A 14,033-nucleotide genomic window follows, 5' to 3' on the forward strand; every position below is an offset into this window, starting at 1 on the left:
ATCACTTGTCACCCTGGCTAGAGTGCAGTGGCATGCTCATGGCTCACTGCAGCTCTGACTTCCCTGGCTCAAGCGATCCTCCTACCTCAGCCTCCTAGTTAGCTCAGACCGTAGGTGTGGTGCACCACCATGCCCAGCTTTTTTGTTTGTTTTTGACAGACCCAGTCTCACTATGTTGCCCAGGCTTGTCTTACCTTTTTTTTTTTTTTTTTTTTTTTGCAACGGAGTCTTGCTCTGTCACCCACGCTGGATTGCAATAGCACGATCTCAGCTCACTGTAACCTCCGCTTCCTGGGTTCAATCAATTCTCCTGCCTCAGCCTCCTGAGTAGCTGGAATTACAGGAGCCCGCTACTAACCCAGCTAATTTTTGTATTTTTAGTAGAAATCGGGTTTCACCATGTTGGCCTGGCTGGTCTCGGACTCCCGACCGCAGGTGGTCCGCTGCCTCAGCCTCCGCAAGTGCTGGGATTACAGGCATGAGCCACTGCACCTGGCCTGTATTATCTTTTAAACCTCAAAAACAACTTGAGCAAACAAAGGCTCAGAGAAGTTAAGTAACTTGTCTAAGGATAAACAGCCAGGAAGTGGCAGTTAGTACTTGAACTCAGGTCTGTGTAACTATGAAGCCCAGGCTCTTTTCCAGCCTCCTGTATTGCCTTGTCTTGCCTCTTGCCAGAATGGCCCCGTTTTTTCTACTTTATTTACCTCATTACTTCCTGTGTATGCTTCACAACTCCCCTGTTCCCCTGGTTCTCCCTTCAGTTTGAACATCGTCTCCTTCCTAGTAGCCAAATCCTGTACCTTTTGGGATCTTCAATAACCCTGTCTTGGGACAGTCTCCCCACCAGCACCAGGTCTTGCCATCTGACCACTTGCCAGTTCCCACCTCCCCCTCTCTGAGAGACTTTAGCACACACATGGTGGTTACAGGTGGGAACAGCAAGCATCTGTGCAATGGTGGCTGATGGATAATGGCCCTCGTTGCCTCTAAGAAGAAAACACAGCTGTTGGGACCAGACACATGGAATGATGTGGTTGCTGTGGGGGGACCAATGATGTTAGCATTTCATCTTGTGACCCAATGACCCTTCAGCTAGCACAGGCCAACCATAGGACGAGGGAGGGTTGGATATGGACACTGGGATTAGAAATGACTGAGAAAGGCCGGGCGCGGCGGATCACTTGAGGTCAGGAGTTCGAGATCGGCCTGGCCAACATGGTGAAACCCCTGTCTCTACTGAAAATACATAAATTAGCTGGGCATGGTGGCACGCACCTGTAATCCCAGCTACTAGGGAGGCCGAGGCAGGAGAATCACTTGAACCTGGGAAGCAGAGGTTGCAGTGAGCCGAGATCATGCAAGTGCACTCCAGCCTGGGTGACCAAGCAAGACTCTGTCTCAAAAAAATAAGAAAAAAGGGGGGCCAGGTGCAGTGGCTCACACCTGTAATCCCAGCAGTTTGGGAGCCCGAGGTAGGCGGATCACAAGGTCAGGAGATCAAGACCATCCTGGCTAACACGGTGAAACTCTGTCTACTAAAAATACAAAAAAAAAGTTAGTCGGGCGTGGTGGCGGGCGCCTGTAGTCCCAGCTACTCGGGAGGCTGAGGCAGGAGAATGGCGTGAAGGTGGGAGGCGGAGCTTGCAGTGAGCCGAGATTGCGCCCCTGCACTTCAGCCTGGGCGACAGAGCGAGAAAGTAGCCTGTACTTAATGCTTCACCTAGAAAGAGGCCCAGCTGTAGCGGGGTAGGCAGAGAGTGAAACCCTGTTTGAACTGATCCCTTGGACAGTATGCTCCAGGGCGTCAGGAGATGCGCCTGGTCCAAGGACGTGAGCTTCTTCCTCATGCTGTTCCCCTTTTCATTCAGCCCCTGCACAGGTTCTTTCTTCCACTCCTCTCTGACCCATGAGCCTCTTTCCCAATTTCATACCAACTTCTTCTGACTCAAAGTAGGCTGTGAATGTCTGTCTCCCCATCCTAAGCTACTGCCTGTGTCTTCAGAGTGACTGTGCATCCTTGTGGCCAGCTTCACTCCTGCCTTGTGGAGTCTGCTTCCTGCCAGGAGGCCCCTCCCCCTAGGAATGTGAATAAACCATTTCCTCTGTCCTCCCAGCTCCAGAGGATTCCCCGTGTGGTATTTTTTATTTCTCGTGTCTGAACTTTCATTGGCAGACCCCTTCCTAGGCTGGCCCACCCCTGGCTGCTTCCCACCCTTCAGTTTCCTCTGAGGGTGAGTAGTGCGTAACTAGAGGTTCCCAGTTTGTGAAAACACATTAGTCGGAGTTAAATTTCTTGTGGCCAATCCTGGAGGTTTGGCTCATTAAAGATGATAATTAACCCATTGCTAATTGACCTCAGAAGCCAGCCAAGCAGCCTGTATTTTACCAGCCTTGGTGTTGGATTTGTAGGCTATTTTAAGGTTTCTTAATAATGTCAGCAAGACTTCACGTTCCTGTCTGCATCTTATTTGCTCTAAGGACATTCTGTAAAATTAACAAGCTATAAAGTTTGATTGAAGGTTTCAACAAATGTGAGAATAATTGGCTCCATTTAGAGAAACAAGAAAAACAACCTGTAAACTTGAGTTTGTCAGGGGAAACCCATGTGATTGTTCTGTTTAACCAGAGGAGCAGTAGCAAGCTGGACTGTTAAGACTAGAAAAAAGAACTGGCTTATAGTACAAGTTTAAACTCCGATTTCTACAAACCAAAAATTCAGAAAAAGAAATTTTGCAGAATGACTAGTAACCATGGTTGTGCCTTCCAAGAGGGCTGTTTGGAGAAAACGGGGACCAGGTAACGACAGAGCGAGTCCCTCACTTCCTAGAGCTTGCATCCAGGGTCCTGGCTCTCCAGGCCTTCCTCATATTCCCTGGCTAGATTTGGAGGTTTTCTCCCTTCCCTGTGGCGTTAAGTCTTGCAGCTCCTTGCTCATCAGTATGTGATACCTGGTGCTTAATTCCCATTCTCTGTCTCACCCTCCCTTCCTTCCATAAAGAGCAGATAGCTCGTTTTCTCTCCCCAACCCACTCCCCCACCCCAGGCATCTCTGTCCACACTGTGCTTGTTCCCTGCTGAGTAGCTGTGAAGAGTCACCAGTTTTCAGAGAACACCATTTTTCTTTCTTTTTTTTTTTCTTTTCTTTTTTTTTTTTTTGGAGACATAACCTCGCTTTGTTGCCCAGGCTGGAGTGCAGTGGTACAATCTCAGCTCACTGCAACCTCCACCTCCCAGATTCAAGTGATTCTCCTGCCTCAGCCTCCCCAGTAGCTGGGACTACAGGCGCGTGCTACCACACCTGGCTAATTTTTGTATTTTTAGTAGAGATGGGGTTTCACCATGTTGGCCACACTGGTCTTGAACTCCTGACTTCAGGTGATCTGCCCACTTTGGCCTCCCAGAGTGCTGAGATTACATTCGTGCCCAGCCAAGAAATGGCGTTTTTCTTTACTTCTCCATCTTTCCACCTTAAATACCCCAGAACAGTAACCCAGTCTTCTCTCTTGACCTAGAGGTTTTCTCCTTTGTTCCTCACTCCCCTTAGCTCCAGCCTCTACTTACCCCCAGCCTCTACTTACCCCATGCTTACATTCTCTCTCTCTAAGGAACTGAGCCTAGGAGAAGACAGCCTCCTGTATCGCCTCTCCACATCTCACTTTCAGTTTTCCTTTCTGCTTGGTTCTTTGCGTGTGGACTTGATTAGAGTGATAACTGGAGCCCTGAAGCTAAAGGTTTCAGTTCCTGCTGCCGTGGTAAGCTGTCTCCGGCAGTCTTCAGGGGAAGGGAAAGGGGCTTTCTTTCAGCTCTTCCCTGACCTAAAGCCCCAGTTTTCTTTCCCAAGCTGATTGAAATGATTTGTATCTGATATTTTGTCAATTAACTTGGGAATTCTTGACAGTCGCCTGCACAGTGAATCTCCCTCCAGAAAGGCCAGGACTGTGACTGAGAAGGTACACCGCAGAGGTCCGTGGGCTCCCCAGGGTGTTCCCTGGCTGGCAGCCCTTTTACTCGCCTCTAGCCCCAGTCCAGCCCCACGTGCTAATGCAGCCCAGGAAGGGAGCCTCTCCCACCCAGCTCTTTCTCCTCTGGAGGATCCAGAGTTTGCCCCCAGAGCTGCGATACACATGCCACTTACATTCTCTGTTTTTCATTGATACAGAGTGGAAAAATGTGCTCACGAGCAGAGTTACTGTGGGATGATGTCACAGACTTCATCTGGAGTCCTTCCTCTCCAAGCAGGGACTCCAGCTTTAACCCCTGTCTTACCAGGAAGTCCTCCTAGACCAAGCAAAGCTCATCTTGGAATCGGCCTAGGCGGTGATTTGAAAGGCTTCTTCCATTATGAAGTCTCTTATTAACCATGTTTAAACTGTTCTGTGCTGTTCTTTCCCTGACTCAAGTGCTGGAGGCTTTGTCTAGGAGAATGTTCCCGTAAGTCTCCTACAGAACTCCGGCGTCAGGAGAGCTGTGGTCCTCTTCCCAGTGGGCCTGTCCCCCACGTTAAGGCAGAATGCTTTTGCAGACAGGCCAGTGAGCTACAGACAGGTTTCTCTGTGCCTCTGGGCAAGCCCTGGACATTCTGCCTCTCAGTTTCTCCATCTCCTAAAGAGCTCAAACTTCGCCCTTCTCACTCCCACAGTACACTTTACACAGCTTTGACCATCCTCCCTGCTGCTTGGATTGCAAAGGACAGAGGACACTTTTCCAAGACAGACAACCTTGCTCTCTCCAAGCAGGTAGAATCCTTTTCAGGCCTGTTAACACGCGGTCAGAGACCCCAGTGGATCACAGCCTTTTACATATCAGCCAGCAGTGTCCTTGTCCTAGAGGAGGAACTAATGGCTATGGCAGACACAATCCCCAAGGAAACCAACTTCCTTCTGAATGGGTGGAAGTGAAAACCAGGAGAGGGCTACTCCTCGTTGCTTGTGTGTCCGTGGAATAGACAATTCCCACTGACCCTGTAAGGATGTGCTGCAGGCGGCCTCAGGATGTCCACATCCCTGGGTCCTGCTGTGCCCTGGAAATCCCCATCTACAGGAGTCCCACGTCCACACATGTGGCTTTTCTCCCTCTCGGCCGGGAACCACGCTTTCTTAGCCACTCAGCGTACCACGTAGCCCATGCTCCAGCGGCAGCAACGCTCCTGCCCGCCTGTCTGTGCATGCACCTGTGGCACACTCCTGTCCTGGGCAGGTTTCCTCTGCGCACTGAGCAGGGGTGCCATTGTACCTCTCATCGTCCAGGTGAGGCCAAGGACCATTGTAAGCTTTTCCTCTGTCCTCTTCTCACGCCTTAGCTCCCCTCTCCTCTCCATTCAGTGGCAGCAGCCTCACACCAAAAAGGAAAGTCCTGGACCCGTTACATAATTCTCCATAGTGCAAGCAGTAGCTGGGGCATAAGGTCAGAGGTCGTGGTGGGGTCAGGTGGCTGACACACACTGTAACGACAAGGTGGTTAAAATTAGACCACAGAGAGGAAACTGGCAGTCTTGTGGAAATGCAGAAGTTTCCTATGCAAGTGAGAGGCTGGAGATGCAGGGAGCCACTGTGCGTGCTGCCTGCCAGGCTATTACTCATTTCGGCTCTGTTCTTTAATGCCTTTTAGCCCCTGCTTCTGTATTTCTAGCCTTCCTCATCACATGTTTGAATACACGCAATGGAACCATGGTTACCTGCCCTGGGCCAAAACAAGCTTTCCTTCTCCTTCACGGAGGTAAGCCCAGGACCGGGCACCCCAAGCTCAAGGGGCCGAACTTTTTCTATGCCCTTCTGGGAGGCCGAGAACCTTTTATGTCAACCTCTCAGGTGAAGGTGGTCAAAGTACTTAGCTTGAGATTCCAGCCTATAATGGTAACAGGGCCAATGGTGAGAGAAAGCAGAGAACACCCCTAGACGGGGTAGGAAAGCGGGGTTGGCTTTTGGTGAAGGTGGCAGAGGATGCAGCCACGGAGCACACAGTTGACTGGCGTGTGCCACAGTTGACTGGCGTGTGCCACAGTTGGCTGGCGTGTGCCGCAGTTGCCTGGGCAGCCAGCCTGCAGAGCGGTGCTCATTTATTTCCACTGTCCTTTGGGTCATGCCTGCTTCATCTGCTGTCTGTGGTACCCAGCTGAGCTTCCCTGTGCTGTCTGTCTTTACTGTGAGTCTACTGTGTGCACAGCTTGTCCTTACAATTCTTGCCAGTGACGTACAAAAACGATGAGATTTAGGCGGCTTTGCCACCAGATGGGTTGCCGTCCACATGAGAGAGAGAACACCTGCACCTGTAAAATGATGATCAGTTGTCTCCAGATTAGTACCTCCCTGTGTGCTGCAGATAGAAGGGACCTCTTTTTTTTTTTTTTTTTTTTTTTTTTTTTTTTTTTTTGAGACGGAGTCTCGCTCTGTCGCCCAGGCTGGAGTGCAGTGGCCGGATCTCAGCTCACTGCAAGCTCCGCCTCCCGGGTTCACGCCATTCTCCTGCCTCAGCCTCCCAAGTAGCTGGGACTACCGGCGCCCGCCACCTCGCCCGGCTAGTTTTTTGTATTTTTTAGTAGAGACGGGGTTTCACTGTGTTAGCCGGATGGTCTTGATCTCCTGACCTCGTGATCCGCCCGTCTCGGCCTCCCAAAGTGCTGGGATTACAGGCTTGAGCCACCGCGCCCGGCCAGAAGGGACTTCTTAATGTGAAGTTGCTTTCACATTAAGAAATGAGGATGCATTAAAAGAGAGGCCGGGGCTAGTCAATGAGGATGAAGGGGCCGTCCCGTGTGGCACATCTGGCCACTGATGTGTGTTTCCCATGTGGAATGGCCTTCAGCTTTCAAGCTCCAGATCCAACAGGGCCCCTCTCCCTTGCTGAGCACTCAGCCAACAGGGAGAAGAGGATGCTGGAGGCTAGAGATGAAGAGAAGGGCACAAAGGGGCAAGCATGGCGGAGAGTGCAAGCCAAGCAGACGGGTGTGCAGGAGAGGGCATACGTGTGTGGTGCCTCCGGGAGGGGGCCCGACAGGTGTGGAGGAGAGGGCATGCATGTGTGGTGCCTCCAGAAGGGGCCAGACTGGGGGACGGTGGACCCTTCATCTGAGACACTTACACATTTGACTGTTGCTCAGGATACTGAGTTTCATCTCAGCTAAATCAGCCCAGGCTTCTCTGACAGCATGACTTGTGTGCTCACATGGCCACGTGGGAGCGGCTTGGCGTAAACGTCAGAAAGAGCAGAGCTTTGGTGAAACATCCCCACTTGTCTCTCTCCTGACAATTTCCTGCCTGACTCCAATCTCTTGAGCATGAGGAGCTCTTAGATAGGGCAGGCACCTGTCAGGGGAAGTCCAAAATGATCTGGTTGAAATGAAACAGCCAAGAAAGCCCTTAGCATTCGTTTTGCACTTGGGCTGAAAATTCTCCTTTCGGGAGTCTGGAGCAGGGGTGCTGGGAGAGGCGTGGAGAGTGGCAGCGAGGGGCCCCAGAGAGCTCTATGCTGTGAAAGTACTCCGCTCTTCCCTCTGCTGATTCTAGACCAGACTTAGAAGAATGTCATGTATTCTGTTTTGTATCAGGACTTTAGTCAAATAAATGTAAGGCACCTGTTACTGGTCCCTGGGGTTGTCTGCTGCCCCAGAGATAACCTAAGGAGAGACTGTGGGACCTTCCTTCCCTCAGACAGTCTTGGTCCTCGACCTGCCCTGGGCCCTCACTTACCACCTGACATGACCTGGTGCCCTCCACACCCTGTCATTCATTCTGACCCCCTTGCCTGGTAGCTTTGACACACTTCCCCTGTGCCCCTCAGCCGGCAAGCAACATCTCGTCTCCATCTTCCCTTTCAGAAAATGCTGTTTTTCTTCTCTCCCTCTCACCCTGTAGGTTATTGCAGCTGACTGCAAAAGGGTCACAGTGCTGAAGTATTTTCTGGAAGCCCTTTGTGGACAAGAAGAGCCTCTGCTGGCATTCAAGGGTGGAAAGTATGTGTCAGTGGCACCCGTCCCAGACACCATGGGAAAGGAAATGGGAAGCCAAGAGGGAACACGACTGGAAGATGAGGTACTATGCAGGAAGAGCCCGCTGTGGCAGAGGGAAGGCCCCCTCCCCATTCTACCCGTGGCTTCAGCTTCTACTCCTGCTTATTTATGAGCACAGAGAGCAGTGTCTGTGTTAATATGACCAGCCACCTTCTTGAGAGTGTGCTCTCCTGGTGCCCCTTCCTGCCAGTCCACCCCGGTGCCTCCATCCCACTCCGCTACGAGTTCCAGATGCTTCTTTTAATGCTGCATTGAGGAGAAGGGAGGAAAAGAAAGAAACAAGGAGTTGAATAATGTGCAGCTCTCGAGGCTTAGGAAAGGGAGAGAGAGGAGGGGTCAGGATCAAGTTTATAGATGTGTGGAGCCCAGTGCAGCACAGGCCTGAACTCCAGCCTGCAGCACACGTACAGGAAGAGCTGACATTGCTGGCCCTGTGTGGAAAATCACCCCTCCCCCGGCCTGCCCTCCCTCCTTGTTCCCTCCCTCCCTCCTGCACATCCTGATGTGATTAAGGAATTCTCCTCTTGTTTGTTTGCCCTTGGTTGTTCCTGTAGCCCTTGCTTCACTCCAGACTCATTGTGTGTGTCTGTGTGTGTGTGTGTGTGCGCGCGCGCGCACATGCACGAGCCTGTGTACCCGCCCCTGCAAAACTCCACTGGCAGTTGCCCTGCCCTATATATTGCTATTGCATATACGTGTCTTTCTGGGGGTGATTGTTGATGTGGGTTTGTGTGTCAGTTTGAGTAAACACTGCTGCCAGCTTCCCTGCTGTCTGTGGGTTCTGAGTGGATGTGAGTGTGATGTTGTTGGAGCATGTATGCATTTAGTATCACTGCCAGCTGCCCTGCTGTGTGTCTGGGTGTGGGTAATTCTGTCTGGGTGTGTGTTCACACACACCTCACTTTTGCCTGAAGGTTGACTCTTTTTACCACACAGTGTTAAAGACAGGAGACTTAGGTGGGAAGGAACATGGGACTAAGGGAAGGGACGGAAGCGATTCTAGCCAGGGGCCAGGTCACCCATAGGCCAACACAGTCATTTGGCCCGCAGCAGTCTCAAGCGCCCGGTAGAGCAGGGCGGGGTACAGGGATGAAATCAGCAACAGGCCAAGGAAGCCAGATGTCAGCTGGAAGCTGTCGTTTGTGATCTGAAACAGTGATAGAGCAGCCACCTTTGGATCAGAGACGGAGAGCAGCAGAGTCTTGGACTGGCTTCATTAGAATAACTGGAGAGCCCCACCCCACCCCTGGTGACATAGAACTCAGCTTCCAGGACAGAGGTGGTTCCAGGGATAAAGCTGAGCCTGGGATTCCAGACTCTCCAGATGAAACCTGGGCAGGGAATAATGGGAAAGAATGAGCTGTTAGCATGGGAGGGGACAGCAGGCTTGCTGAGCTGGCAGGGTGTCCAGGCTTCAGGCAGGGCAGAGCAAGTGCCACCCAAGCCCTGGGCACTGTGTGGGGAAGCACCGCTGGGCAGTGCCTCCATCAGCTATTTCACCCGCACTTGAAGGCTGAGGGCAGAGCCAGGTTAGTCCCAGGCTTGCCCCAAGATGCCCTCTGGCCAGTGGAGCCTGCAGTGCCAAATACAGTGAGGCAGGTGGGGCCCAGAGAGGGCCACAGCATCGAAGCCAGAGAAGGCCTTCTCTGCCCTCACAAGGAACAGATCACTTCTCTGGTCCCAGATCTTGGTAGTGCCACACTTTTTTTTTCTCGTTCTAAGGCTTATTGACCAGACAAAGGTTGTGACCCCCGCCAGGCTGCCCACTTCTTCCTTTTCCCACGGGTCTCCTGGGTTCCTTCATGTTAGTGGCCTCTGGGAAACTCTACTTACCCTAGTCTGTGTAATTTCATAACCTTGCACTTCCTCGTTTACTGTGAGAGCTGAGCGAACCTCAGACAAGCCTTTCTGACCCTGTTTTGACCTCCGTCAAGCTCACTTCAAGCCCCGTGATAACCTTGTATATCCCTAGTCAGAGCAGGCAGAGGCAGTGTTTCCCCACGGGCTAGGCAGGCATTCTGTCCCACTCACTGCAGTCGGGGTTAACCCCATGAACAAGGAAGTGAATGCGCAGTTTTCCTCCTTTCCATGGTCTGGGCCTCTCTGGATGTGAGTCCTGTGGCACTGTAGCATGCCTGTGTCAGATGAATGGTGACTGTGGACAACATCCCAGACTCCTGACATCTCTTAGGATAGTGACAGTTCTGGCCTCATCCTCAGATCTCATCTCTCCCCAAACTGCGAAACTGAATCACTTCAGCAGATTGGGAGAGGTAGGGAAAGATGTTTCTTCAGACATTGTTCTTTGTGAATAGAACACAGTTTAGTTGCTTCGGGGTGTTACCAAAAAACCCCTAGATTCTGCTCCCAAGACAAAGTATACCTCTGTCATCTACCCAGCCCCCCACCTAAGTAATCCCTTTCAGTCAAGCTGGACAGTTAGAGGAGAGAGCAGTCTGTACTCAACAGGTCTAGGGTGGCCTACAGCAGGTCTAACAATGCTGAGCCACTAAGGGCTGGATCTGAGCTTATGGTCTAGATTCAGGATGGCTTGGCTCAGTATTACTGGCAAGAGCATAAACTTCGGAGTCAGATTCACTTGGGCTTGAATCTCTGCTCTGCCTTTACTCGCTGTGTGACCCTGAGCAAGGTGTTGACTTCTGAACCTCAGTTTGTTCATGTATAAGATAGGGATGGTGATAGCACATATCTTATCTCACAGGCTGTTGTGAGGATTAACTGAGTTAATACATGAAAAATGCTTAGCCCAGTACCTGGCCAATAATAAGCACTGAGTAAGTGATACCTGTTGTCATCATTGTCATTATTATAATCCAGTTAGAAACAGGAAGTTTCTACTAAATTATTCCCCGTGTACCCATGCTGACCCTGTCCCTCAAGGGAAGCTATCTTGGGCAGCTGCATGTTCTCTGTTGACCAAGGCCAAAAGTAAGAAAGCAAGGAATGGAGCCTAGGACCACCCAGGGAGTGATGGCTGCTAAGAGCTGAGGCTGCAAGTAGGGAGGTGCCATCCCTGGGGAATGCACCACCAGCCTGGCAGGAGACTCCTTAAGCCAGCCAGCCACCTCCTGCCCTGCCCAGGCCCTGAAGGGCAGCTGAGCAAGGTCATGTCGTGTGAGTTGCTTTAAAGGGGTCCAGCAATCCTCACACCACCGGGCTGGAGTCTTAAAAAGAAACCAGGGCAAGGTCTGCTGAGCTGCAGCATCTGTCCCTGGTGCTGTCTGGGGCAAGGGAACTTCCACGCCTGATTCCCAGCTGTTGGCTAGAGTTGATTCCTATCAGATCGTTAGCATGAATTAGATTTAAATTGGGTGGTTTAACTTTCTCTATTGTTTCCCTCTTGAATCATTGGTGACTTCAGAATGAAAATAGGCCTAAAGTTTGACTTTGTGAGTGTGTACGAGGGAGAACACAGAGTGTGAGTACAAGCACGCAGGTGTACATGTGTGATTGCGAGTGACTTATGGTGTAACTCTCTGTGTGTACGAGGGAGAACACAGAGTGTGAGTACAAGCACGCAGGTGTACATGTGTGATTGCGAGTGACTTACGGTGTAACTCTCTGTGTGTACGAGGGAGAACACAGTGTGAGTACAAGCACGCAGGTGTACATGTGTGATTGCGAGTGACTTACAGTGTAACTCTCTGTGTGTACGAGGGAGAACACAGAGTGTGAGTACAAGCACGCAGGTGTACATGTGTGATTGCGAGTGACTTATGGTGTAACTCTGTGTGTACGAGGGAGAACACAGAGTGTGAGTACAAGCACGCAGGTATACATATGTGGTTGCGAGTGACTGATGGTGTAACTCTCTGTGTACGAGGGAGAACACAGTGTGAGTACAAGCATGCAGGTGTACATATGTGGTTGCGAGTGACTTATGGTGTAACTCTGTGTGTACGAGGGAGAACACAGAGTGTGAGTACAAGCATGCATGTGTACATGTGTGATTGCAAGGACTTATGGTGTAACTGTGTGTACGAGGGAGAACACAGAGTGTGAGTACAAGCACGCAGGTGTACATGTGTGATTGCGAGTGACTTATGGTGTAACTCTGTGTATGAGGGAGAACACAGAGTGTGAGTACAAGCACGCAGGTGTACATGTGTGATTGCGAGTGACTTATGGTGTAACTCTGTGTGTACGAGGGAGAACACAGAGTGTGAGTACAAGCACGCAGGTGTACATGTGTGATTGCAAGTGACTTATGGTGTAACTGTGTACAAGGGAGAACACAGTGTGAGTACAAGCACGCAGGTGTACATATGTGGTTGCAAGTGACTTATGGTATAACTGTGTGTACGAGGGAGAACACAGAGTGTGAGTACAAGCACGCAGGTGTACATGTGTGATTGCGAGTGACTTATGGTGTAACTCTGTGTACGAGGGAGAACACAGAGTGTGAGTACAAGCACGCAGGTGTACATGTGTGATTGCGAGTGACTTATGGTGTAACTCTGTGTGTACGAGGGAGAACACAGAGTGTGAGTACAAGCACGCAGGTGTACATGTGTGATTGCGAGGACTTACGGTGTAACTCTCTGTGTGTACGAGGGAGAACACAGTGTGAGTACAAGCACGCAGGTGTACATGTGTGATTGCGAGTGACTTATGGTGTAACTCTCTGTGTGTACGAGGGAGAACACAGTGTGAGTACAAGCACGCAGGTGTACATGTGTGATTGCGAGGACTTATGGTGTAACTCTCTGTGTGTACGAGGGAGAACACAGTGTGAGTACAAGCACGCAGATGTACACGTGTGATTGCGAGTGACTTATGGTGTAACTCTCTGAGGGAAGAGGCCCAGAGTATAAAAGAGAGCAGCTCCGGGGGAAGAGTGACAGCTTCTGTCTACCTCCCTTTGCCTGAGTAGAGGGAAGCACACACCAGGGGACCCTTTGCAAGGGATGGGCCCAGTCTGCATGGGTGAGGGACCACAAGGGCAATGTCGGGTTCAGTAAGTGCCGTGGGTTCAGCTAACTGTCTCCTCTTTCTCCTGGTCGGCTCCACCACCCAAAGGAGGAGGATGTGGTGATCGAAGACTTTGAGGAAGACTCAGAGGCTGAAGGCAGCGGGGGCGAGGATGACATCAGGGAACTTCGGGCCAAGAAGCTGGCTCTGGCCAGGAAGATAGCTGAGCAGCAGCGTCGCCAGGAAAAGATCCAGGTGAAGTCGGCCTGGGGAGCGTGGTTCCCACGATGGGGGTTGCTGTCCAAGGCGTGAGAGGATATGGGCAGAGAGCAGAGCTGAGCAGGACACTAAGGAAGAGTTGCAGTGTTCTCTCTAGCTCTACCCGTTTTGTACTCTACCACTAAATTCTGGTAGCAAGTTTGGTGCCTAGAGTCTCCCTTGTCCTGGGCTCCAAGGCAGGGGTAGGGTCTTCTGAGAGCATCTGAGAGAAGCTGCTTCCCCAGTGAGAATCTACAGATGCACACCACACATACATGATCTTTCACACAATTTGAGCGTTTCAGAGTCTCCCTGAGCCTTATCCAGATATTCCTGGAGAGGCTGTGGATTCTCAGTTCAGAACACCTATTCTCAGGGAGAGGATGTCATGGCCGCAGTCTGCTTACCTGGATTCTCACTGAAATGGAAGACCCCTCTGGACAAGATACTCCCTACACCCTGGCAGAGAGAAACGCCTTAGTCTCCACAGAGGGACTTTGGCCTCTCAGCCCTCTCACGCGCCTGTGTCTTCACCCCCAGCAAGTGTTTCCTCCTGCCCTTCCTAGGTCTGTTCCCTTGTGCCACAAGCGCACTTCCCGTCCTCTAGGGCTCGGGGCAGACAGGAAAGATGCAGTCCCGCTCCCCGTTTAAAGGCGAACCATGTGCACAGGGAAGCGTCAAGCCACCCACTCAGCCTCTTTAAGGATGCCCATTTCCAACCCTCTCCTTTGGCACAGGGTTTGATGCACGTGATCAGGCAGACCCGGTGACGGTCTAGGCCCTGCTGCCTGAGTAGCTTTGTAACATGGGGCAAACTCTTCAGCTTCTCAGAGCC

The 14,033-nt window shown here is 51.3% G+C and overlaps 1 protein-coding gene and 1 long non-coding RNA gene across 10 annotated transcripts in view; both read left to right on the forward strand.

Moving 5' to 3' along the window:
- SMG6 (SMG6 nonsense mediated mRNA decay factor) overlaps window positions 1-14,033 on the forward strand; it is a 244,460-nt gene that overhangs the window by 209,473 nt on the left and 20,954 nt on the right. For 2 of the 3 annotated variants that reach the window (XM_050763507.1, XM_050763508.1), the window contains exons 14-15: window positions 7,854-8,030; window positions 13,049-13,195. In XM_050763507.1, coding sequence (XP_050619464.1) covers window positions 7,854-8,030; window positions 13,049-13,195 — 324 coding nt within the window. Of the gene's footprint in view, window positions 1-6,081; window positions 6,289-6,473; window positions 6,482-7,853; window positions 8,031-13,048; window positions 13,196-14,033 lie in introns of those variants that run through there. The other variant, XM_050763509.1, reaches the window with a different exon arrangement.
- LOC126938899 (uncharacterized) lies at window positions 8,038-13,036 on the forward strand. Of its 7 annotated transcripts, none has more exons than XR_007720211.1 (3): window positions 8,038-11,801; window positions 12,287-12,613; window positions 12,697-13,036. It is a non-coding gene; the product is annotated as an uncharacterized LOC126938899 (long non-coding RNA). The 7 variants fall into 7 exon arrangements; XR_007720210.1 differs by having other exon boundaries at window positions 8,038-11,653; window positions 11,740-11,801; window positions 12,287-13,036; XR_007720209.1 differs by adding an exon at window positions 12,148-12,209 and having other exon boundaries at window positions 8,038-11,653; window positions 12,287-13,036.

Source organism: Macaca thibetana, chromosome 16, assembly GCF_024542745.1.
Source record: "Macaca thibetana thibetana isolate TM-01 chromosome 16, ASM2454274v1, whole genome shotgun sequence".
Lineage (NCBI taxonomy): Eukaryota > Metazoa > Chordata > Mammalia > Primates > Cercopithecidae > Macaca > Macaca thibetana.